This window comes from Cebus imitator, unplaced genomic scaffold, assembly GCF_001604975.1.
Source record: "Cebus imitator isolate Cc_AM_T3 unplaced genomic scaffold, Cebus_imitator-1.0 Scaffold489, whole genome shotgun sequence".
Taxonomy (NCBI): Eukaryota; Metazoa; Chordata; class Mammalia; order Primates; family Cebidae; genus Cebus; species Cebus imitator.
The window spans coordinates 523669-547250 of NW_016107804.1; the positions used below are offsets into that span (position 1 = coordinate 523669).

A 23582-nucleotide genomic window follows, 5' to 3' on the forward strand; every position below is an offset into this window, starting at 1 on the left:
TGGGTGCTTGCTCTAATGTGTGCTTTGCAGGGGATGGAGGAGAGGATGGCTGCTCTCTGCTCTTTCTTCTCTGGCAAACTCATCCTACTCTGGATCTCAGTTTGTACATCCAGTGTAGGGGCTTTTATTTGGAGTTCACAGATGAATTACAAAGGGGCCTATGAACTCCTTAAACCATGACCAAAATTATTCGTGTGTGTGTTCTGGGTAACTCTGCTGACTCTAATATGTGAAGAACAATCAAGACTCTTTAATGCCCCCAAAAGTGTAAATGTTCTGTCATATCAGTTACCCAGGGTCCCAAAGTTTGATACACCTGCTCCTGGTGGTTCACAAAATGATTTCAAGTGGTATTTGGGTGCATGTTTCTTATATTGATAATTACGTGATTCATGTTAGGGAAAAAACCTAGTATATCAAGAGTTGAAATTTCATGCATGTTATTTCTTTGGAGGAGGCTAATTCTTGCTTTTAAGAAAAGGTGGCTTAAAAAAATATTACATGGGTAATAGTACAAATGTGGGTTGATTCTTCAGTTTGCGATACAATGATTGGTCCCAACCCCCCACCTAGTACAGACAGAAGAGCTGAGTCCAGAGAAGTGGAGAAAAGGCCATAAAGGAAGTTGGTGGTAAATGTAGGCCAATAACCCAGTGGCCTTCTGCAATATCATAATTCTCTATGAGTGGCAGAAGTTTCTGACTCTTTCATGTCTCCTCCAAGAACACTCCCAGTCAGGCCAGAAATCTTGCCCAGGGGGTTTCCACCTTAGCCATTTTACCTGAGATGCCTAAGGAGAGGCTTTCCTTGCAGGAACAATGAGAAACATTGAGAAAGTCTCATTTTTGTTCCCATGCTCCCTCCATTCTGAGATGTACTGTTTCCCATTTTAATGTTCCTGAAATTGTGCTGCATCTTACAAAACTTTTTACCTAAGGTGACAGTTATTTCCTTGCCGAAAAGCTATTAGTCAACGGATAGCAGCTTAGAATTGAGACAATATGATTCTTTCACTATTTTCTTTCTCCTCCAAAGCAAATTACACTTGAAAGTCAGGACTTCTAACAAATCTATGAACTGAAAGAATTTCTCTTTCAATGAAAAACTCTCATCTCAAACCATTCACCCTGCACTAAATGGAAGTTAGGAGAAATGAGTCATCAAGACAGATACAGAGATATTAACCCAGACCCAGATTTCTGGACTTCACCCATCTACCCTCCCTAAGTTTGTGAATCCTTTGCATGTATTTAGTGCCTTTCCCAGAGGTGTGCCACGTAGAACATTCTGGAAATGGCTTTCTAGAAAGTTATAAACCTCGATCCTCAACTGGGGAAAAGGATGAACCATCTTCCACAGCTTCAAGTGGACTCCATTCACTCTGATGTCACAGCTGCTGGATTTCCCCACAGTTCGTTTCTGTAGAAGAGAGCATTCTGGTCTGTTTTCCCAGATGGCGAGCTTGGGGTGAGGTAGAAGTGTCTGATGGGACTTTACAAATCAGCATTTTTATTGGCCAATTTTGTTCTAGGTACAATGAAGGTTGATGGATTGTTACTTTTGGTTACCAAAACCAGGAGGAGAGGAGGGGGCTGCTTAGGAGAAACACCCAAAAAGAACAGACCAGGCTTTCTCAGGGACTCAGGGGTGGTGCCACTGCTTCCAACTTACTGCTTCATTTAGAACACCAGATAATAAGCGACCAGGACTCGGCCTTTAGAAGTCAATGGAATAAATAAGCTGGAAAAGGTTGAAGAGAAAAAAGCCAAGGAACATGTAGGTAGAGGATTACATGGAGCCATTTAAGAGCACAAAAAACAAGAGTAACAAGGCAGCAGATGGAATTTGGCCCCGCCTGGCCCTGCCAAGCTCACTCTGGGAAGCACTGTGTCAAAAGTGCTCTCTTTCTGTCCTCTGAAGCATTCAAGTTTCCTAGCCAAATTCTCAGGCTGTTTCTATGGAGCTTACAAAAAAAAGAGCATAGCAGGGTTGATGTGCCCTTTCCTTGTCATTCTGCATCCTCTTTTCAGCTTCATGTAGCAAATCCCTGGCTTAAATGAAATTGTTTAAAGAAGGAAAATGGAAAATGGAAAAAAAAATGGTGGCATGGCAGGAGATAATGACTAGTTCTGTTTTTTTCACAAAACAAGAAGAATTTGTCTAAGAGTAAATGGTGTTTATTTTTTGTTGATTTTTTTCAATCGAATGGAATTGCTTAATTAAAAAAAAAACTTATCTCTTTTCTCCTTAAATACTACAGACAACCTCATTTTATCGCAGCAGACACCTAGGAACAAAACACTGGACCCACCAGAGAAAACGGGGCAATAAAAGCATCAGAAGTTCAAGTCAACTATGGAAGAATTACTGTTAGCTGGCAGCTTTCAATTCTAAACAGAAGTGTCCCAAACCTATTGGATTTGACAAAAGTTTCTTAGAACTGGGGATCTGGGAAAGTTGGACTCCTTTGAATTCTATTCCAATCATTTCCTGCATAGGGAAATTAAAGTCAATGTGTCAAATGAAGACCCAAAGAAACATTTAAAAACTTGTTTGACTAGTATTCAGTATGTGAGATTATTAAGTAATAACTTGTCCACCTAGTTAACCTTGTCCTGGAATATATATAGGTTATTTGTAGCCGCCACTGCTATAATATTTTCTGAAGGATGCCAAGCTGTATGCAAGATCTTTTTGCTAAAGTCCAGGCTGTCGACACTGATCTCGTCTTTCCTCCGCTTGCCCCCAACGCACACTTTTCGGGGTTTGAGGATAGCCCGGGGCTTGCTGTTTTCCCTTGAAGCCTCAAGGGTCACATCACGCTTGGTGTTTCTGTCGAACATCCTGAAGAAGTTGTTGTAGGAGCCCGTCATGATGACACTGCAAGGCAGAGAGGAGAGGGAGTGACCGAGTGTTATGGAGAAAGGCAATGACCTGTCTTCATTGTGTCTTTCTGGAGCAAATGATACCCTGCTATAGCCAGCTTATGACACCACAGACTTTACTAAAACTAAAAACCACAAAAATAAGGACAGGCTCTGTAGTGTGATTGTTGGCCTTTTTTAAAAAATTACTGAACGCAGTAAGCTTTTTGGCTAGGCTTGAAAAGGAGGGACGGTGAGAACTCTCCTTGTAATTTACTTTTGCTCCATGGATTCCTTTTGATTCTTTGGCTCAGTAAAGGTATCCGGTGTTTTCGATGATCCCAGTCCTACCTACCTCCCATCAGGAATGTGACACTAGAATGAGGTTTGTTGAAGTAGACACACTTTTGAAAACAATAAGCAGTTGTATGTGTTTAAGGCTTGGCCACCATTAGGGGGTTCCTAGGCCATCTGACCTCTAAGGGTTTATGGCATCAGCCCAGTGGCGGGAGAGATGCTGGTGGCACTGTGCACGAACCCAGGGTGTGTCCTCTCCCCTGCTGAGAACTAGTGCAGAATTTGACCTTTTTAGAAAACTTATCTATAAAACAGATGTCATCATGGTCTTACCTGGGAAGCAAGTAAGCAAATTCAAATTTTAAAAGCATTTGGGATGAGGAAATAAAAAATTTTTTAGTAGATGGACAGATGGTTTCCACATTTTTACAAGACTTATCCCCTCTTAAGTATAGCTGTAACCGATCAGGAGGGAAGTGAACAATGTCTTCCAGAAGCAAGGTACTGAATAATGGTGACATTTCAGACACGGTGACAAGCTGAGGTGGGGGAAGAGAGATTCCTTGGGCGAGGATGTCTGCAAATGCCATCACACAGTGGTTCCCTAGGAGGGGCTGGCTCCCACTCACCTTTGGGTGGAGCTCTGACTGGCTTCTAAAGTTGGGAGAGCACGAACTCCCTTTCTCAAATGATTTGGGATGTGTAGAGAGGTGAAGGAAAAAGCTGACAAGATTGGGCCACAGCAAGGGGTATGTGTTTTTGGGCACGTCCTCAGCTGTACCAGGTAAATTAGGCAAAGGTTAGATTTTGTTACTCTGGCTCATCAAACTCATGTTGTGAACCGTGTCTGTGTACTGAGGTGGACTGTTAATACCTTGTCAGGCAGGGTGCTGAGGGCTTTGCCTCCATGATCTCATTTCAACTTCTATTATCCCATAAAAGTGTTTTACAGACAATTAAGTGCTCAGTGTCACATTGCTAGTAGGCAGTAAAGTCCACCTTCAAACCTACATATGCTTGACTCTGGGGCATAAGTATTCAGGCAGTTGGCTTCACTGCTTCCTATGCTCTGCCATTTGCTTCCCCACCATGACCCGACATACTTTTAAACAAGGAAGAGATAGTTTTTTTTTTTTTTTTTTTTTAAATAATACGACCTTATCTGAAAGAGAAATAAAATCTCCCAGTTGTGATGTTATAGAAAGAAGGTTGATGTTAGGATTCAAACTCAAAACTTCTTACTTTTGTCTCTATTACTTACGACTTTATGAGGTTGGGAAGATTTATCTTGCTAAGCCTCAATTTCCTTAACTATAAAATGAGAATGATGAAAATAATCTTGTTAGACTGTGGCTGGGATTAAATAAAATGATGTGTATGAAGGTGTTTGGCATATAGTAGGTGCCTAATAAGTGTAGTTTTGAATCAAGACCAAGATAGATAGAGGAAAAATTTGAGCAATAGCAACAGATATGTACATAATAATATATGAATAAATATCTATATAAATAAATAAATAATAAAATGATAGGGCTGGCTTCTTTTCCCCATGGGGGATTTTGTTCATATGTCACAGTTACTTTGCTCTCTGTCCTATACCAACTGGTCAGTGTGCCTTGGGTCCTTTGCCATGTGGGGACTCTTTCCAAGCCTGCTAAGGAGGGGTTTAATTTTGGATCAGTGGCAAAGAAAGCCAAGAAACAGAGCAAGAGAGAGAGAGAGAGACAGACAGACAGACAGTTCATATTCACTAAAAGCTCAAATGTCTGAATGTCTTGCCATAATAGAATTTCTATGCTTTGAAACACTATTATTGGTACCACCTTCATCAGGGAACGAAATCAGCCCCCGGTTGCTTGCATTTAGTTCTCACGAAAGTCAGAGAATCATTTGTATTTGTCAAACTAAAAATGAGCTATTGGGAGGTATTATGAAGTACTGTTCAAATCAAAGGCCTTAAAATAGTAATAAATCACTTTGAGGGACTGTGATAAATGAGGTTGACTAGATTTCAGTTAATGAACCACCAGGGCTGTTGGCCAGGTCTCCACTAGCAGCTTCAAGGGATAATTTTTGATCTGGAAAGCCCACTTGGAAGTAATCTGAACTGTTCAGACTGGAATTTGCTGGTGGATAAGTGATCTTCATTTAGGCATGTTGACCTAGCACTGGAAGTGTCTTGTGTGCAAAAGATAGGACTTTCTTATTAACATTAAGGTGTTATCTGTGCCACTTCAGAAACAGGATTCAAGGGTCTTACCATGTCCTTCCCTTCTTTCCAGGCATGACTTCAAGGGTCACCAGGGGCCCACATTATGCATTTCAGCCAGGCTTTGGGGCCCAATTTTGACCTCCCTTTGGCTGTACTCAGGATAAATTGCCCAACGCTGCCTCAAGGCAACTTTTGGAAGGTTCCTCAGCCACAGAGCCTTTCTTACCTGTCTGACCCATTCCACACACACTCAAATTTATCAAAAATGCAGTCATTTTCATAGAGGGAACACAGCTTGCTGCGGAGGTAGTCATGAACCTGGAGAGGAAACATATCGAGAAGGTGAGGTATTACAGTATTTTAAACAGTTATTATTTCTGCAAATACCTCCTCTTCTGATGTGAGCTGTTAAATCTTTCGTTGTACATGTGCCTTGAATCAGATGGCCCTGGATGTGAACCTAAGCTTGGCCCTTTCTAGCTGTGGGATATTAGGATGGATTGCTGAGCTTCTCATGTGGCTGATATGGATTAATCAAGCTCGCTTGTGTAGACAGTGGCATCCAATAGGACTCAATAAGGGGTAGATTCTCATTTTCTAAGCTGATTTGCTCATGGGCATTAGAGGTCACCATTCATCCATTCTTTTCACCAAATTCCTCAATACCTACTATGCACTTCAGATACAGCAGGTAGCCAAATATTCTTGTGGTGCTTTCATCCCAGTGTCATGGGAGAGACTATATAACCAAGTAAACAAATAAGATGTTTAGATGGTGATAAAATCATAGAACAAAAATGTAAGGAAATAGAGGCTGGGAGATCTTGGGGGGGTATATTATTTTATACAGGGCTAGCAGTCAAGGCTTCACTAGATGAGGTAGCATTGGGGATGAATGAGCCACAGTGATGTCTTGATTTGGGGTGAGGGGGAGGCTTTCCAAGCACAGGAAACAGCAAACACAAAGGCCTATAGGCAGGAGTCCCGGAGAGAGTGTGGTGGGAGAGTCCTGAGCAAGCAGCTGGGGGAGCAAATGATCAGTTTACATAGGCCCTTTATCCTGAGGAAGAAGAGACCTCACAGAGAGGATTACTGATCATCTGCTGTGTTGTAGGGAATCCTAAGGGTGCAAAGACAAAGGCAGGGAGACCAGTTATAACCTGAGTGATAGATGTTGGCTTGGATCTGGGCGTGGGCAGTGATGGGGGCTGGTCAGAGTCTCCTTTTGTTTAGAGAAAGAACAGATAGGACTTGGGTCAACTCTGAGGTGTGGAGAGAAAAACAGGAGTCAAAAATAAATCCCTGATCTTTCTCCTGAGAAAGTGGAAGGAAGGGGGTGCCATGTTCACTTCTGGGCACAATGATTTAGAGATGTGTCTACGCATGGAGCTGTCAAGTAAACTCTGAGGTCAAAGGTGTCGTCCTGGAGTATGTGGCGATTTGTGCCTGATTTCTCTTTTCCAATGAAAGCAGCAGCATGGTTATCAATTGAGAGTGATCAGGAGAGAGGAATGGTTGGGAAACTGTCAGATCTCTGGAAGGCACCATGAGACACTTGACTTTGGACATGAATGTCAAATAAGGCTGATCAAGCATAGTTGAATATTTTTCTCCAGTTACATTCAGCAACTCAGACGTAGGTGCCAAATAGACAAATAAGCTTCAGAGAGTAGTAGCCTGGGTTCAGTGTTTCAAAGGTCATCCTTCCTGAACCCACTAGCACAGAGTGGCAATAATAACACATACCCAATATGCTGGCTTGTCATTACTGGCCAGGTGCTTTATCTATCAAAACCTCATTTCATCTCTAAAGCCATCTTATGATGTAAGTGCTTTCATTCTCTTTACTTTAATGGAGCATGAAGTACAGAGATATGATATCATTTGTGCAAGATCACACAGAAAAGAAAATGATAGAAGGGGAAGGAACTGAGCCCTGGGATCAGGCTCTGGAGCACACACTCTGAGCTGCACTAGCAACCTGGCTCCAGCTTGCTCTGGTGGGTCCTAGTCCTTGACAGGAGCTGTGATAATGAACTCTAGTGAGGCTGAGAGACGACATAGAACTGAGTAAAAGCAGAGGGAGGCTACCAAGGGTATTGGTATTTAACTTTAACAGTGATGATTCAATCTCCTTTTTTTCTGCAGCCATGGCTCCTTCTCTTCCTTTGATCTCAACAGTTCTGTTGGATGCTGAGCTTGAGACCTAGTTGTGTGCTTAAGTCTAGGGCAAAGGAATGAGGTCAGGCTCATCCTATGTTCCATGAGATGTTTTGGGTATTTGAAAAGCTCTGACTTATTTGGACAGTGGAAGTTATTTCTGATTCTGCAAATTCATTTCCTCGCACCTTTACTCTCTCACTTCCAAACAGTTCCAGGCCTTGTCAGGTAACAGCTTCAGTGCTTTGGTGATAAGGGAATTCCCCTACAGCAGTGCTGTTGGCATTGTCAGATGCATTTGGGGACTGCGAGGGTGAGGCTGTATTCTGCTTGTACAGAGGCATCTTTGCTATAAACTGACTCACGGATCTTCCTTAGAGGGCACAGCAGTGAAGGCTTATAAACTGGGCAGTGGGGAGCTTTTTAAGATCTAGTTCCATATGTCCTTTTTGTGATGAACCTTTCCTCACCTGTCACCATTCATTTTTGGGATTTTGTCTTATAGAAACACTGCAGGTGAATATCAAGCATCAACACATGTGTGCTTTGGAATTGTATGCCTATTAGCAGGAATGACATAGTAGAGAACTCTGTAAATAATTCTTGAAAGATTTGGGACGGACTCAAGGGAAAACCTAGTCTGAAGCATTACTTCTCCTCATCTGCACGTAAGGTCTGCGTAGCTCCTGCCTGCCTCCAATTGACAGCATTTAAAGAAAAAGAACATCTGTGATGAAGGTATGCTGTATTTATCTTTTGTTGCATAGAAAAAAATCTTCATAGGCAAATCAGAGGGACCTTTCTCTACCAGAGGAGCAAATAAGGTAAGATGTATACATAAGCAACATCTAGAGCGTGGAGCAAGAGAGAACTTAAAACTCATCCTATTTGATGTTCTTTTTTCATCTTCCTAATATGACTTTTCTATGATACTATTAGCTTGTGCATGGGCTTTTTGACACTAGACTGAGTGGTTCTCATATTTACTTTGGGAGTCCAGTGTCCTATAATTAGTGGACTGCTATGAGGCCAACCAAGAGCCAACTCTATTGGTCTGTTCGTATAGTTCAAGTGTTGACAAACTTTTTCTCCAAAGGGCCGGATAGTAAATATTTTAAGCTCTGTGGGCCATATGGTCTCTACAACAATTACTCAGCTCTGCCATTGCAGCACAGAAGCAGCCATGGAAGATAAGTAAGTGATTGTATATGGCTGTGACAATAAAACTTACCTACAAAGACAAATAGGGGGCTGGTTTGGAACACAAGTTGCAGTCTGCCAACCCCTGTTCTATAGGAAAACTTGAAAATAGCTAATCATACTTAAGTCTGCAGCCTTTTATTCATGGAAACATGATTGAGATCTGTGAATGCATGTATGAAAACGTGAAATAGTAGCATTGCCTGTATTAACTGATCACTAAATTCTTCCCCACTGGACCTCACAACCTATCATGCTGTTCTGGAGGCTCACCGAATCAGAGTTTATTGACCATCTTTAAGCTACTTCATGTAAAAGCTAGCTAACTGTATTCTAAAACTAGCTTTGTCCTAAATCTGCTCTTCCTAGTCAAGGCTCCCCAGTAGCCACACCCAGGTCCTAGTTCCCACTGTCATTTCTTTTGTGTTAAGGATTTGAACACTATACAGTTTGTCTTATGGAGCTGGACACTAGTGGTGACTCTAGTCCTGGGCTAAAGATGAAGGGCTGTAAATGAAAGCTTGGGGGCAAGTGATGTGGAGCCATGCCCTGAAGTTGAGGTAGAATTTAGGAGACAGTAACAGGGAGTGTGCTGGACCATAGGGGAAACAAAGCTATCTCCACTACATATATAGCTGTGAATTCTGGCTCCCCAACCTTTCTCTAGCACCTGCTGCAGAGAGTCGTCAAAGTCTCCAGCATCCTCAACCTCATCTCTCAATCTTCTTCTTCCTCTGACTGGAATTTGGATCTCCTCTGCAAACACTCAAGTGGTAGCTAGAGTTTTGCTGTCACTCCACCTGCCAATGTTGGGTAGGTGGGCTCCTTGCTGCTCCGGACACCTATTCCTATTTAAAGTCCTCAACTCCTTTGAAATCATGCCATCAAACTAAACTTCCTGCTACCTGTCTTTCAGCCATCAAAAGTTCTCAGTCCCTAATGCTCATTCCTTGAAGCAAGTTTGCACCTCTGTCTCTTCGGTCACTATTCCTGCCACTATTTTTATTAAGCACTCTAGCCTCCCAGTTACTTGATCTCATCATATTCAACGGGTTTTGTCCTTTGCTTTCTTGGTCACATTATGAACCTGGTCATTGTTATCTCTGTACCTGTGGAATGAGTCTCACTCTGTTGCTGTTGTTACCTCCTGTCTTTTTAGTTCACTCCTTCTAGTACACTGATTCTACCAATTCTTCAAATTCATTATCTCCCCTCTCCCCCAGCTTCGATTCAGCAGTGCATCATTACGGTCACTTCCTTAGCATATATATTCAACAAGGTTGCCTTTCTTGCTCTCTCTTTCCCTTGTACTCATTTGGCAAAACCCCATCACTGGTGAAATCTAACTTTCTACACTTTCTTTACCTGTACCAAGCTGGCGAATGTGGCTGGGAAGAAACATAATCATACAAATTAATCTCCCTTTAAATTTATTATATAAATTTGGAGTGGATCCCCGAGCAAACCTACCACCCTGCAACATTTCTCTTTCTTAGATGAAAACTTTACCCCTTTTCTTCCTTCCCATTCGGCTAATGACCTTACTATTTATTTTGCTAAAGAAAACACCTACATGCTCCCATCACAAAATTCACAATCCTGCTTCATCTATATATGAAGACTGCTCTCCTTCCTTTGACAGATGAATTATCTATGCATCTTACCATCTATGGCCAATTCTGCAATGGACTCCATCCCCTCTGGCTTCCCTCAAGGGCTTTGCTCTTTCAGTGGTCTCTCTCTCTCTAATGGTCTCTCTCTCTAGTGGCTTATTCTTATCAGTAGAAAACATACTGTAATAACTTCCTTCAGCCAGAATCCCATTTCAGCTACCCTTCCATTTCTCTGTTCTTTGTCAGAGTAAACTTGTTGAAACAGTTGTTTGTCCTCATTACGTTCCCATCTTCCGTTTCTTGAACTCACCCCAATCAGACATTTATTCACACCACTCTACAACTATTCCTCTGTCATTCAGGCTATGGATAACCTCCACTTACTAAATCCGAGTTCTTAGTCTTCTGTTTTACTTGATTCAGCAAAGCGTTCGGCAGTCGGTGACTTCTTTGTCCTTAAGACATTTTCTTCTCTTGGCTTCCTAGTCGCTCCTCTCATCTCACTGGCTAGTTTCCACAAATCTCTCTTGCCAACTCCTCTTCCTATTCTCAACTAGGTCATATTTTATAACCTCTTCTTTAATTATACTAATTGCCTAGAAGATCTCATCCAGTCCTGTGGCTTTAAATACCCTCTATCTACTTGTGAGTGTCAGATTTATATCTTGAAGCTAAATATATCCAGACTCACATTCAGCTGTCTACTTTCTGTGTCTGTTTGGATGTTTAATTGGCTTAACAGAGCCAAAACCAAACTCTCGATTTTCTTATCTAAATAAACTGGCAACTCTACTTTTCTAATTGCTCAGGACAAAAATTTTGGAGTAATCCTTGGATTACCTTTTACCTTGGAAATATATCAAAATTTGGCTACTTTCATTCCAACGCCCCTCCCACACACATGTCCTCCCCAGCACAACCAGAATGTTCATTAAAAAATGTCAGTGATGAAAATGATCTGGCATTAGATAGCGGTGGTTTGTGAGTAAACTAAGATCACTGAATTGTGCACTTTGAAAGGCTGATTATTATGATATGTAAACTACATCTCAAGGAAAAAATGTAAATCAAATCCTTCTGTGTAGAATTCCCCCACTTCTTTTTATCTAACCCCAAATGCTTAAAATAGGGTTAGTTTATCCCCACAACTTGATCTTTGCTTTCATTACACTCTTCTTTCATTATATTCTTGCCTGGATTTTGCTTCTTTAAATCTTCTCTACTTCAAAGTCTGGTCTTCCTCTTTCAACAAAACCACCCTAAACAATTCCTCCTCCTTTGTTCCCTTGCATTTACACCATCGACCCAACACTTAAGTCCAAAACTTCCACACAGTCTTCTTGATTCCTCTCCCTGCACATTTAATCAGTACCAAGCAAACCTCACTGACTCTTCATCCTACCCATCCTTCCATCTGGACGCTACCATTACCAGACCAAATTGCCATCATCTCTTCTTATGTAAACTGTCCGTTTGGCAAACTGCAAAGTGAAACACACAGTAAAAACTAAAACTCACAATGTCATTTCCTGGTATAAAACTTTAATGGCTTTCCATTGTACCCAGTCCACAGGCAAAACAGCTTACTCTACATTACCAGGGCCTAGGGATCAGCCCCTTGCCTCTATGTCCAGGCTCATCTTTCTGCCTTTGTGATTCATATTTAAGGTGTGAGCATCCTTAATACACCTCGTTTCTCTTGACTCCAGGCCTTTGAACACACTACCTTAAGAGCATGCATTTCCTGACTAGTTCATGGCAGTTAAGACTCAGCGTAAGGGTCACTTCCTTGGGAAAACCTTCCTCACCTGGCTGGACCATCTCTTGCAGAGATGTACACTCAATTCCTTGTTCATCATCAGAAGGTAAGCTTCATGAGAGCAGAATCATTTGTTTACCTCTATAATATCCATTCCACATGAGTGCTCAGTCCATATCAATTAAATTGAATTCTAGCCTCTTCACATGCACCTTTGTCTTAAATCCGTGGCACTTACAGCCTGTGCCATTTTACTGACTGTATCAGCATGCATTACCTTTCATTTTGCTGGATTATAAACAGGGGCTGACTTAAAAGCTCACAAAGGGAGTGTTCAATATACCTATGGGTGCCTGGGGTTCTGTACCTGGTAAGTCTCGATGGGGCGGTTTTCCATGTTGAGATCCCAGACTTTAACGGTCAGATAGTCCCTGGTCATGATATACCTTCCACTGTGGCTGAACTTCACATCCGAAATCGACGAGATAATTTCAGAGAAAAATGATCTGTTGCTTGGATCTTCAGGCTCTTCGAAAACTGCAGAACAAAAGCAAGACAAGACAAATGTAGCACATCTGTCTACATCATTATCAACTGACTCTAACATGTTTGGACTGGCTAGGAAGGTAACAGTGTAACTGAGTCTTCTAAGCAGGACTGGTGCCTACAGAATCTAAGTTGCTAATAGAAAACTGTCAGCTTTCTGGCAGCAGAAAAAGCTGTCATTGGCTTCTGGATTTTCATTTTCATGGAAGGACTGGCATGGGACCTGTCCCATTCGTAGATATGGAACTGACATATCTACGTATCAAACTCTGTTTCTGTTGGTATCTGGGTGTCACTGCACAAAACCTGGAGTCATCTTAGATGCTTAAATACTTTTACAGCTTTAGCGAGATACAATTCACATACCATAAGATGTACTTAAAGTGTAGAGTTCAGTGGTTTTTAGTATAATTGCATAATCACACAATCATCTCTATAATTAAATTTAGAATATTTTCTTTACCTCCCCCCAAAAACTCCATACCCATTAGCAGCTACTTTCCATTCCCTATTCCTATAGTCCTAGGTAGACACCAATCTGCTTTCCGATTCTCATGGAAATTTCACATAAATGGAATCATAGAATACATGGACATTTGGGACTGACTGGCTCCTTTCACTTGGCATACAATTTTCAAGGTTCATTCATGTTGTAGTATGTATCAGTTCTTCATTCTTCCTATGGCTGAATAGCAATAGTAATAGTATCCATTATATGAATATACCACATTTTGTTTATCCATTTATCAGCTGATGAGCATTTGAGTTGTTTCTACTTTTTAACTGCCAGGAATAATACTGCTATGATTATTCATGAACCAGTTTTTGTCTGGTCATACGTTTTCATTTCTCTTGCTGGCTTATGGTGTTAAATAGTGGAACTTTGGCCAGGTGTGGTGGCTCATGCCTGTATTCAGCACTTTGGGAGGCCTAGGCAGGAGGATCCCTTAAGCCCAAGAGTTTGAGACCAGCCTTGGTAACATAGGGAGACCCTATCTCTATAAAAAATTAGCCAGACATGGTGGGGCATGCCTGTGGTCCCAGCTACTTGGGAGGATAAGGCAAGAAGGATCACCTGAGCCAAGGAAGCTGCAATGAGCTATGACTGGGGCACTGTAGCCCAACCTGGGCAAGGTTGAGATCCTGTCTTCAAAAAAGAAAGAAAAAAAAGTGGCACTTTCTTGTTGGACTGCCTTGGGTCTAAGGTCAGTCAGTTATTTACTTTTCGTGTGACCTTAGGCAAGATACTTCTCTGTGCCTTAGGTCTCCTTATATGTAAACTATAGCTACAATGTCTTTTTAAAATTCACAAAATTTCTAAATTTCTATAAATTTAATGGGTACAAGTGTGATTTTGTTACATGGCTATACTGCACAGTGGTGAGGTCTGGGCTCCTAGCGTAACCGTTAGCCGCGCGGTGTACATTGATCCTGCAAAGTATTTTGTGTGGATTTTCTATTTGCGCTGATATCCAGGCTCTTCTTATCTCTCTCAATAGCTTCAGCTGATTTCCATTTACAGGAAAAAGGCATGGCTTCTCAGTATGTTATTGGGGCCCATCATAAATCGCCTCTAATTCTTCTTTCTACCTTGATTTTCAGTTGGATGTAAAGAGTATATTTTGATGTTTCCCACTTCTTTGTATTGCCTGATTCCTTCTTCACTGATCCAAATACTCTTTGATTCATATACCTCATCTACTACATATTGTTTAACCCCAAATGATCTATTCTTTTCTCCGAAATCCTGTCATTCTTGGTCTGGCCATTTATTTAGTATTTGCTCAGGTACTCTCTTATAACGAAGCTACCATTTTCCACATTATTATCGTTATCTGAGCAATTCATGAGTTTGTTTTATCTCTTCAACTAGGACATAAGCTTCTTGAGGACAGGATTTTGCTTTTACTTATCTTCATACTCAGAGTCTTACTCACGAATGTTCAATGAATATTTGTTGCTTCACTGGAGCCAAAGCCAGATAAGTTAACAGATTCTTTGCCTCTAGGTGCCTTGCATGTATAGTATTAAGTTGAAACATACGCATTTGCTGACATTCAATTATTTTTTACCTACAAAGATGGTGACTCTGTATGGCTAAACCAAACATTGGCCTGCAGGTTGCTGAGTTAACTCATCCTCCAAGACTACTTCTTTCCTGCCTGCTCAATGCACTCACATAGTCAATAATCAATTCTATATAAAAAGCCCAAGTATATAATAAGTTACGTTTCAAATCTTGCTGAATTAAGCCATGAACTAAACCAAAATCTTAATATTTTCACAGAACCATTGAAGAGAATAGCAACAAAAACCCTGATCAACCAATCAGAATTGAAACTGCACATTTAAAAAAAATCATTAAAACGGAAAAACATGGCTCATTACAGCCTCTGAACCAGTGTCTTAGTCTATGCCCTCATCTTTCGGGCTTCAGCTGGGCATTAGTGAAGGCCCCGGGATTCTGACTGGTATCTTCATAGTTGAGAACTAGATGGGAGGAAAATTTTCACATTAGTTTCAACTAACAGCCATCTCATCAGTACTGGGGGCTTGGAAATTCCAAGTAAAACACCTGACCCAGAGGCAGTAAAGTGGACGGGCTTAGAAAATTGTGCTCTGCAGTCATCAATTCCTGCCTCTGCCAGCTATTAGCTGTGAACATTTTATTTACTACTCCAGCTTTAGTTTTCCCATCTGCAAAATGAGGAGCTACGCTGTTGGCATGTAAGCTTGGTACACAGTAGGTCCTCAAAACATGCCAGTCACTATTTTCATTATCAGCATGCACTGCTTCAGTGCTGGCCAGTCACATCTCATCTATTAAGACTCTTGAGAATTTGGGACCGAAGAGTACAGAGCATGCAGACTAAAAGACATAAAGAATGTTTGCATTTTCTTTTTTTTAAACTCGTCTATTTAAAATGTTTAAATCGACAACAAAATTGTATATATTTATGGCGCCTTTCAATATTATATGTAGGAATCTGTTTCCCAAATATTTGGCACATTGGGAGGCCAGTGTAGTAACACTGTAAAGCCTCAAAATGACACTTTCACAAGACATATGTGAAATGAAAGATGACTTCTTTAATTGACCTACCGCCATTAGTTTGTGGAGTGCCAGCTTTAGGCAGCATACAGAGGGCAAAGTACAGATTATATATTGGCATAGCGCTTTGTAGTTCATGACATATCTATGCATATTCAAGGTTTAATAGCAGCTCCAGGAATTATTTTCATTCCTTTGGTAAAAGCATTTACTGGTATTAATAATTACTGTTGATGGAAAGCTTATAATACCGCAGACCCTGTGCTTTACATGTTTTATTTCATTTAGTTGTGAAAACAGCCTATGAAGTAGGAATTCTGATTCCTTCTTTTTTTTACTGCATTTTAGGTTTTTGGGTACATTTGAAGAACATGCAAGATAGTTGCATAGGTACACACATGGCAGTGTGATTAGCTGTCTTCCTCCCCTTCACCTATATCTGGCATTTCTCCCCATGCTATCTCTCCCCAACTCCCCACCCTCCACTGTCCCACCCCTATTTCCCCCCAACAGACCCCAGTGTGTAGTGCTCCCTTCCCTGTGTCCATGTGTTCTCATTGTTCAACACCCGCCTATGAGTGATAACATGCGGTGTTTGATTTTCTGCTCTTCTGTCAGTTTGCTGAGAATGATGGTTTCCAGGTTCATCCATGTCCCTACAAAGGACCCAAACTCATCATTTTTGATGACTGCATAATATTCCATGGTGTTTATGTGCCACATTTTCCCCGTCCAGTCTATCATCGATGGGCATTTGGGTCACTGCAGCACTGTTTACAATAGCAAAGACCTTCTTTTATATATGCGGATAACTAAGGCACAGAGAGGTTTTGTAACCAGTTCAGGGACACACTAAGATAAAGTTGCATTTTGAACTCAGGTCTGTCTGACTTCAAAATCTTTGTTCTTAATCATGATACCATGTACAAGACGTTGCTGAGCATTCATTTGTAAGTTAAGTGTCTTGTATGCACAGGCACACACACGCGCACAACAGTATATTAGCTAGAGTCCACAGCTAAAATACCTTTTGTTTGTGGGATGGACATGTGACAGGCCCTGTATGAAATGCTAAAGACACAGTAATGAATGAGACAGATCCAGCTCACAGGATAGAGGAGGGGACACATGTTTAGCAATCACACAAATGTGGTTACAGTTGTGAATAAGTGAGATTTTAGTGTGTTATCAGAGGGAAATCACGGTGCTAGGGAATGGCTAGTGGAAGATAGAGTGTGTTCCATAAAATTTACTTCTTATGCCCCCTCCAATACCAGAGAAGTGCAAAATTTGTTGAACATGTAGCACAACAGTATCTGGGGCCTGAACAATAGAACAATGTTGAGACAAATCAACACTAGCATTTCTCCTGGAGACGCTTGGCTTGGCATGACACTAGAGAATCTGCTGACCTGCAAGGTTTCCGATTAGCTACCACAAAATATTGACATTGAAGAGAGGAAGAGAACTAGGAAGAGCTTTACTTCCTTTGTGAGGAAGCAGTCCTGGAGAGAATCCTCATAGCCCAGTCCTAGCCACTGGGGATATGTCAGGTTCACCAACAGGCGGGCATGTCTTGGATACCCCAATGGTGATAGTAACGATCGTGATGACATTTGCTACCACTTCTTGGTCCTCAAGTTTTGTATACATTATTGCATTTAATGCTCAAATTTCTGAGGAAGGTGCTATTACTGTTCTCAGTTGTAGATAAGGAGAGGGACCAGGAAGAGAGTTTCAGTAAGTCACCCAGGCTCATGCAGCTAGGCAGTGGCAGAGATGAGCTCTTAACTCTGTCTACCTGTCAAACTGCCTCCACAATTGGGTCTTGCCTTTCTTTGTCAATACTGTTTCTCTGTTCAAACAATCAGGTCAAACCAGGATTCCTCACATTCTATATATACCTTGTGTATTCCCAGTTTTGCGCCTCTGCTGCTCCTCACCTCTTCCTGTGCCCATCCAGGTACACTGGAAAGAATATCAGACTCAGGGATGCTGGGCTGGAATCCAGGCTGGGCACAAGTCCAGGCTGGATTTGGATAATACCTACCATCTATTGAGCTTTTGTGCTGTGCGCTCTACATGTATTAACTCATTCAATATTCATAGGTATTATTCCTTTCTCTTTTCCACAAATTAGTCTAATCAATCAGTCCACTCAGGTACAACTTGCAGCTAGTAGGAACAGAGCCAGGATTTGAACTCAGTATAATTCCAGCTTATGTTCTTAACCTTTGTCCTACTCTCTCTCATCTGCATCGCTTTCAGCAAACGTCAACTCTCTGGGCCTGTTTCCTTCTCTGTAATATGAAGGAGTTAGTTGTCTACCAGCTCCCTCCTGGCTCTTAGATTCTAAAATCTATAGAATTCCACTGGCTTTTCAATTTCCCTTTCCTAATCCTATTACTCTAGGTAGCCTTTCCAAAGTGACTTCGGCAAAATGTTCAACCTGTAACATATCAGGTATTCCAGATCCACACAAATAAGCTTGGGAAACTTTGACCAAATTTTGGGAGTTGATGATGCAATTACCCTATTGTTAGGGCATTATAGAATGTTCAGCAATGTATCTGTCCTCTGCTCACTAGATCTGCCCTGCTGACCCCCATCATCTGCCCACATGTGGCAACCAAAAATGTCTCTAGATATTGCCAAATGTCTCCCAGGGGACAGTGAGAACCACTGCTTTAATCCTACTTCAGAATATTATTTGATCATACCTTTCTCCCCATTCCATTTTATTTTTATTTGGCAGATCATTTGCAGCTCAGTGTTTCTCTAGTATAGGGTTCCTGAGAACACACTTTGGATCTTTTGACTATACTGCTATAGTCAAAAGCAACTGAATACTGCCTTTAAAATTCCATAGGCTATCATATGTGCCTTGTGCACATACAATAGAAAACATGTTAGATGTGTTTTCTAACAGGTACAGATATGAATACATCTCTACAAAGCTGTAAGTATGTTGTGTGAGCCTCCTGAAAGGGCTGAAATGACTGGATAAATAAATAAGGTTCCAGAATCTGAGAAAAACCTTGAATTCAGTGATTCATAAATTTGGCTGGGTGCAGTGGCTCAGGCCTGTAATCCCAGCAGTTTGGGAGGCCAGGGTGGGCAGATCACGAGGTCAAGAGATCGAGAGCATCCTGGCCAACATGGTGAAACTCCGTCTCTACTAAAAATATAAAAATGAGCTGGGCATGGTGGCACATGCCTGTAGTCCCAGCTACTCAGGAGGCTGAGGCAAGAGAATCACTTGAGGCAGAGGTTGCAGTGGGCTGAGATTGCGCCACTGCACTCAAGCCTGGGCAACAGAGCGAGACTCCATCTGAAAAAAAAAATCATGAATTCAAAAATAAGAGAAAGAGTTAAGAAGAAAACTGCCAACTTTAGAGAAACCTAAAGTGAAACAACATTCATTACAATTGGAGCAAGGGCAGAAAGGAGGCATGCAGAGAGCTGGTTGTGGACTCCATGGATAGGAGAAGGGAGAGATTAGGTAAAACATAGGTGAAGGCTGTTCCTGGGTATGGCTCCTTTCTCTGGACCTTACACTGAACCTTCCTTAATTGCACAGGAACTCATGCCCATGTTGAGGGGTCAGGAGGGTACCCAAGGCCACTAACAGCTAATCCTGAAAACCTGCTCACTCTCTGTCTTAGATGGGAGTGGTGGCTAACAGTGCAGGTGGTTCCAAGCTCAATGGCCTGGGTTGAAACTTCAGATTTGTAAGCAGCTTGACTCCTTCTAAGCTTCATTTCATGGAGCTAACAGTAGTAGCTACATTCTAGGGTGGTTGTGAGGATGGATGAGATCTTGCATGTGAAGCACTTTGCAAAGTGTCTGTACCCAAAACAATAGGGAAGGCAGCAGTAAAGCAGAAGTAGGCATTGCTTAAGGAAAGCTTGGTGTACAATGAGTACAAAAGCCTAAAGTGTTTTTCTGTTTGAGGCAGATCTTAAGAACCAGTTGTGATATTCATTTCTGGGTCTTCTGTCTGGGCTGTGACACGGACACACATGAGCTCGTTTCTGAACTATCCCTCGAAATACACCCTCCTTGATCCAAGCGTCTCTCATTTCAATGTCACCCCCACCCTGGCTGTGATGACGGGGGCAGATGAGAGTGAGAGTACAGGAAACAAGTCAGGGGATGTGAGGGTTTGCTCACGATGAAAAAGGAATGGCCTCGGAATCATGAGCAGGGCTTTAAATTGCTCAATTCTGCTGACATTTCTTCTACAGGGGAGCGCAGCTGGCATGTTTTTCCATTTGGAGACATGGTTGACAATTTCTCCATAATGGGGACACAACTGGCAATTTTCCTACAGAGTGAGGCAGATGGCAATTTTCCTTCAGAGATATGCAGGCAACAGTTTTGCCCCTGGAGAGAAAAGCCTCGCCGATTGAGATGCAGCCAGTAATTTTTACTATAGAGAAGACACATCCAATAATTTTGCCCAATGAGAGAAACGGCCAACACTTTTCCCACAGAGGGTAAGAACTCCCGCAGACTGACAATGCTGGCCTTTATCCAGCTGAGGACAGTGAGAAAAGAGGTTTAAGATTTAATTAGTGGCTACTGTGCTACCAGGAGCCTAATGACATAGTCTCCAGACACGGGTTGGAGACTGCAAATTTAGATCGTATTAAGACTCAGGTGAAGGACTCTGAATTGGGAAATAATGAAGCCACGTTGCTTAATGTTGGCAGTTTGCTGTTCATATAACCCTCCATTAATTCAACAAACAATTGTTGGACAGTGACACTTCGGCAAGACAAGGCATATAATGCATAGCGTGATGAAGAATGAGAAGTTAATCTAGAGGAAATTATATTGGTCCCTAAGTTTTACATAACTTTTCAAAATAATTCTGCATCTACTATACTTCCTTTACAAATACCATGTCTTTTAACAGCTAATCATTTAAAGTTAAGAAATAATGAATCAAAACCTTTTTTTTTCCTAGACAGGAGAAACAGACCAAAAATTCACAGTGGGGAGAAGTGAGAAGTGAATGGGCTGGTGTGATCAGGAAAGAATAATAAGATGAGCCTTAAATGATCAATAAGCACTGGAGAGTTAAGAGGTTAGTACATATTTTAGGCTTTGAAGGCCATTTGGTGGCCATTGCAACTGTTTAATTCTGCCTTTTTATCATGAAAGCAGCATAGACAATACATGAACAGATGAGCATGTATCTCACATGAAGGCTTTGTATATGGACACTGAAATTTCAGTTTTGCGTAATTTTTATGTGTCATGAAACACTATTCATATTTTGATTTATTCAACTATTTGAAAATGTGAAACTGTTATTCTTTGCTAGTATTGTAAAAAAAAAAATAAAGTTGTGAGTCAGATTTGGTTGCATACTGTAGTTTGCTGAGCCCTGATAATGGTTTTTGATGTGTAGGAGGGGGCATCCTATCTAGACAGGGGAATCAGCATGAGTAAATGCCTAGGGTGATGAATGCATCTTTGTGGGACAGCGGGTCCCTAGGACTGGTAACACCCTGAGATCATGTAGAAGGGCTGAAAGATGAGATTACTGCTTAAACTGCACATTGCTTTCCTAAGGCACATCTCTCAGGCTGGTACATGAGAATGGAATTTGGAGTCAGACATATGGGGCTAGAACCTGGGCTCCATCATTTCCAGGTTGGATTGTCTTTGTCAATTTTTCTTATCTTGTTAAGATGCAGCTTCTTTATCTTTAAAATGTAGACATTAATATCTCATTTGCATGGTTATAAAAATCAAAAGAGATAAAAGCAGATAAGACATTAGCACAGTACCCGGTACGTGGTCAGAAGTCAACAAGCCCATACCAAACACAAACATTTAAAGAAGAACTAATGTCAATTCTACTCCAACTGTTACAAAAAACAGAGGAAGGGATACTTCCAAACTCCTTCTATGAGGCCTGCGTTACCTCGATACCAATACTGGACAAAGATACATCAAGAAAACTATAAGCCAATATCTCTGATGAATATTGATACAAAAGTCCTCAACAAAATACTAGCAAACAGAATCCAACAATACATTCAAAAGATCAACTTACATTTATTGCAGGGATGCAAGATAGTTCACCAAACGAAAATCAATATCATACATCATATCAACATAATAAAAGACAAAAACCCTAAAAAAACTGGGTATAAAGGGAACGTATCTTAAAATAATAGAAGCCACATATGACAGAGCCACAGCTAGTATCATGCTGAATGGGGAAAAACTGAAAGCCTTTTCTCTAAAATCTGGAACACGACAAGGATGCCCACTGTCACCACTGTTGCTCAACATAGCACTGGAAGTCCTGGATAGAGCAACAGACGAAAGAAAGAAAAGGTATTCAAACTGGAAAGGAAGAAGTCAAATTATCCTTGTTTGCCAATGATATGATCTTGTATTTGAAAAAACTTAACTATGCCACCAAAAAACTATTAGAAAACAAATTCAATAAAGTTACAGGATACAAAATCATACAAAAATGAATAGAATTTCTATATGCCAACAGCAAATGATCTCAAGAAATTAAACCCATTTACAATAGCTACAAATTAAATACCCAGAATTTAACTTACCCGAAGAAGTAAAAGGTCTCTACAATGAAAATTAAAAAACATTTATGAAGAAATGGAAGAGGACATTAAAAATGGAAAGATATTCCATGTTCATGATTTGGAAGAATCAGTACTGTTAAAACGTCTATACCATTCAAAGCAGTCTACAGATGTAATGCAATCCCTATCAAAATACCAATGACCTTCTTCACAGAAATAGAAAATATCCTAAAATTTATATGAAACCATGAAAGACTCAGAATAGCCAAAGCTATCTTAAGCAAAAAACAAAACTGAAGAAATCACATTACCTGACTTCAAATTATACTATAGAGTTATAGTAACCAAAACAGCATGGTACTGACATAAAAACAGACACATAGACCAACAGAACAGAATTGAGAACGCAGAAAGAAATCTATACCTTTACAGTGAACTCATTTTCAACAAAAGTGCCAAGAACATACACTGGGGAAAAGACAGTCTCTTCAATAAGTGGTGCTAGAAAAACTGGATATCCAATAGGCAAAAGAATGAAACTAGATCCCTCAACATATACAAAAGTAAAATCAAAATGGATTGAAGGCTTAAATCTAAGGCCTTAAAGCATGAAACTACTACAAGAAAACATTGGAGAAAGTCTCCAGGACATTGGACTGGGCAAAGATTTCTTGAGTAACACTCCATAAGCACAAGCAACCAAAGCAAAAATGAACAAATGGGATCAAGTTAAAAAACTTATTCATAGCAAAGGAAGCAATCAACGAAATGAAGAGGCAACCCATAGGATGGAAGAATATATTTGCAAACTACCCATCTAACGAGGGATTAATCATCAGAATATATAAGGAGCTCAAACAATTCTATAGGAAAAAAATCTAATAATCCAATTAAAAAATGAACAGTGATCTGAATAGACATTTCTTAAAAGAAGATGTACAAATGGCAAATAGGCATACAAAAAGGTGCTCAGTATCACTGATCATTAGAGAACTACAAATCAAAACTACAATCAGATACCATCTTACCCCAGTTAAAATGGCTTTCACTAGCCAGATTAATAAAAAATAAAAGAGAGAATAATCAAATAGATGCAATAAAAATGACAAAGGGGATATCAACAGATTCCACAAGAATACAAACCACCATGAGAGATTACTACAAACAACTCTCTGCACATAAACCAGTACCTAGAAGAAATGGATAAATTCCTGGATAGTTGCACCCTCCCAAGCCTAAACCAGGAAGAAGTTGAAACCCTGAATAGACCAATAACAAGGGCTGAAATTGAAGCAGCAATTAATAGC

At 40.8% G+C, this 23582-nt stretch overlaps 1 protein-coding gene across 17 annotated transcripts in view; it reads right to left on the bottom strand.

Annotated features, from left to right (window-relative positions):
• Positions 1-423: 423 nt before the first annotated feature.
• Positions 424-23582, bottom strand: part of PPP2R2B (protein phosphatase 2 regulatory subunit Bbeta) — a 499440-nt gene continuing 476281 nt past the window's right edge. For 13 of the 17 annotated variants that reach the window (XM_017513237.1, XM_037733010.1, XM_017513236.2 and 10 more), the window contains 3 exons: positions 12473-12642; positions 5600-5691; positions 424-2880 (listed from right to left, as the gene is read on the bottom strand). In XM_017513237.1, coding sequence (XP_017368726.1) covers positions 2601-2880; positions 5600-5691; positions 12473-12642 — 542 coding nt within the window. In that variant the 3' untranslated portion in view covers positions 424-2600. The remainder of the gene's footprint in view (positions 2881-5599; positions 5692-12472; positions 12643-23582) is intronic. The other 4 variants (XM_017513235.2, XM_017513243.2, XM_037733007.1 and 1 more) reach the window with 1 other exon arrangement.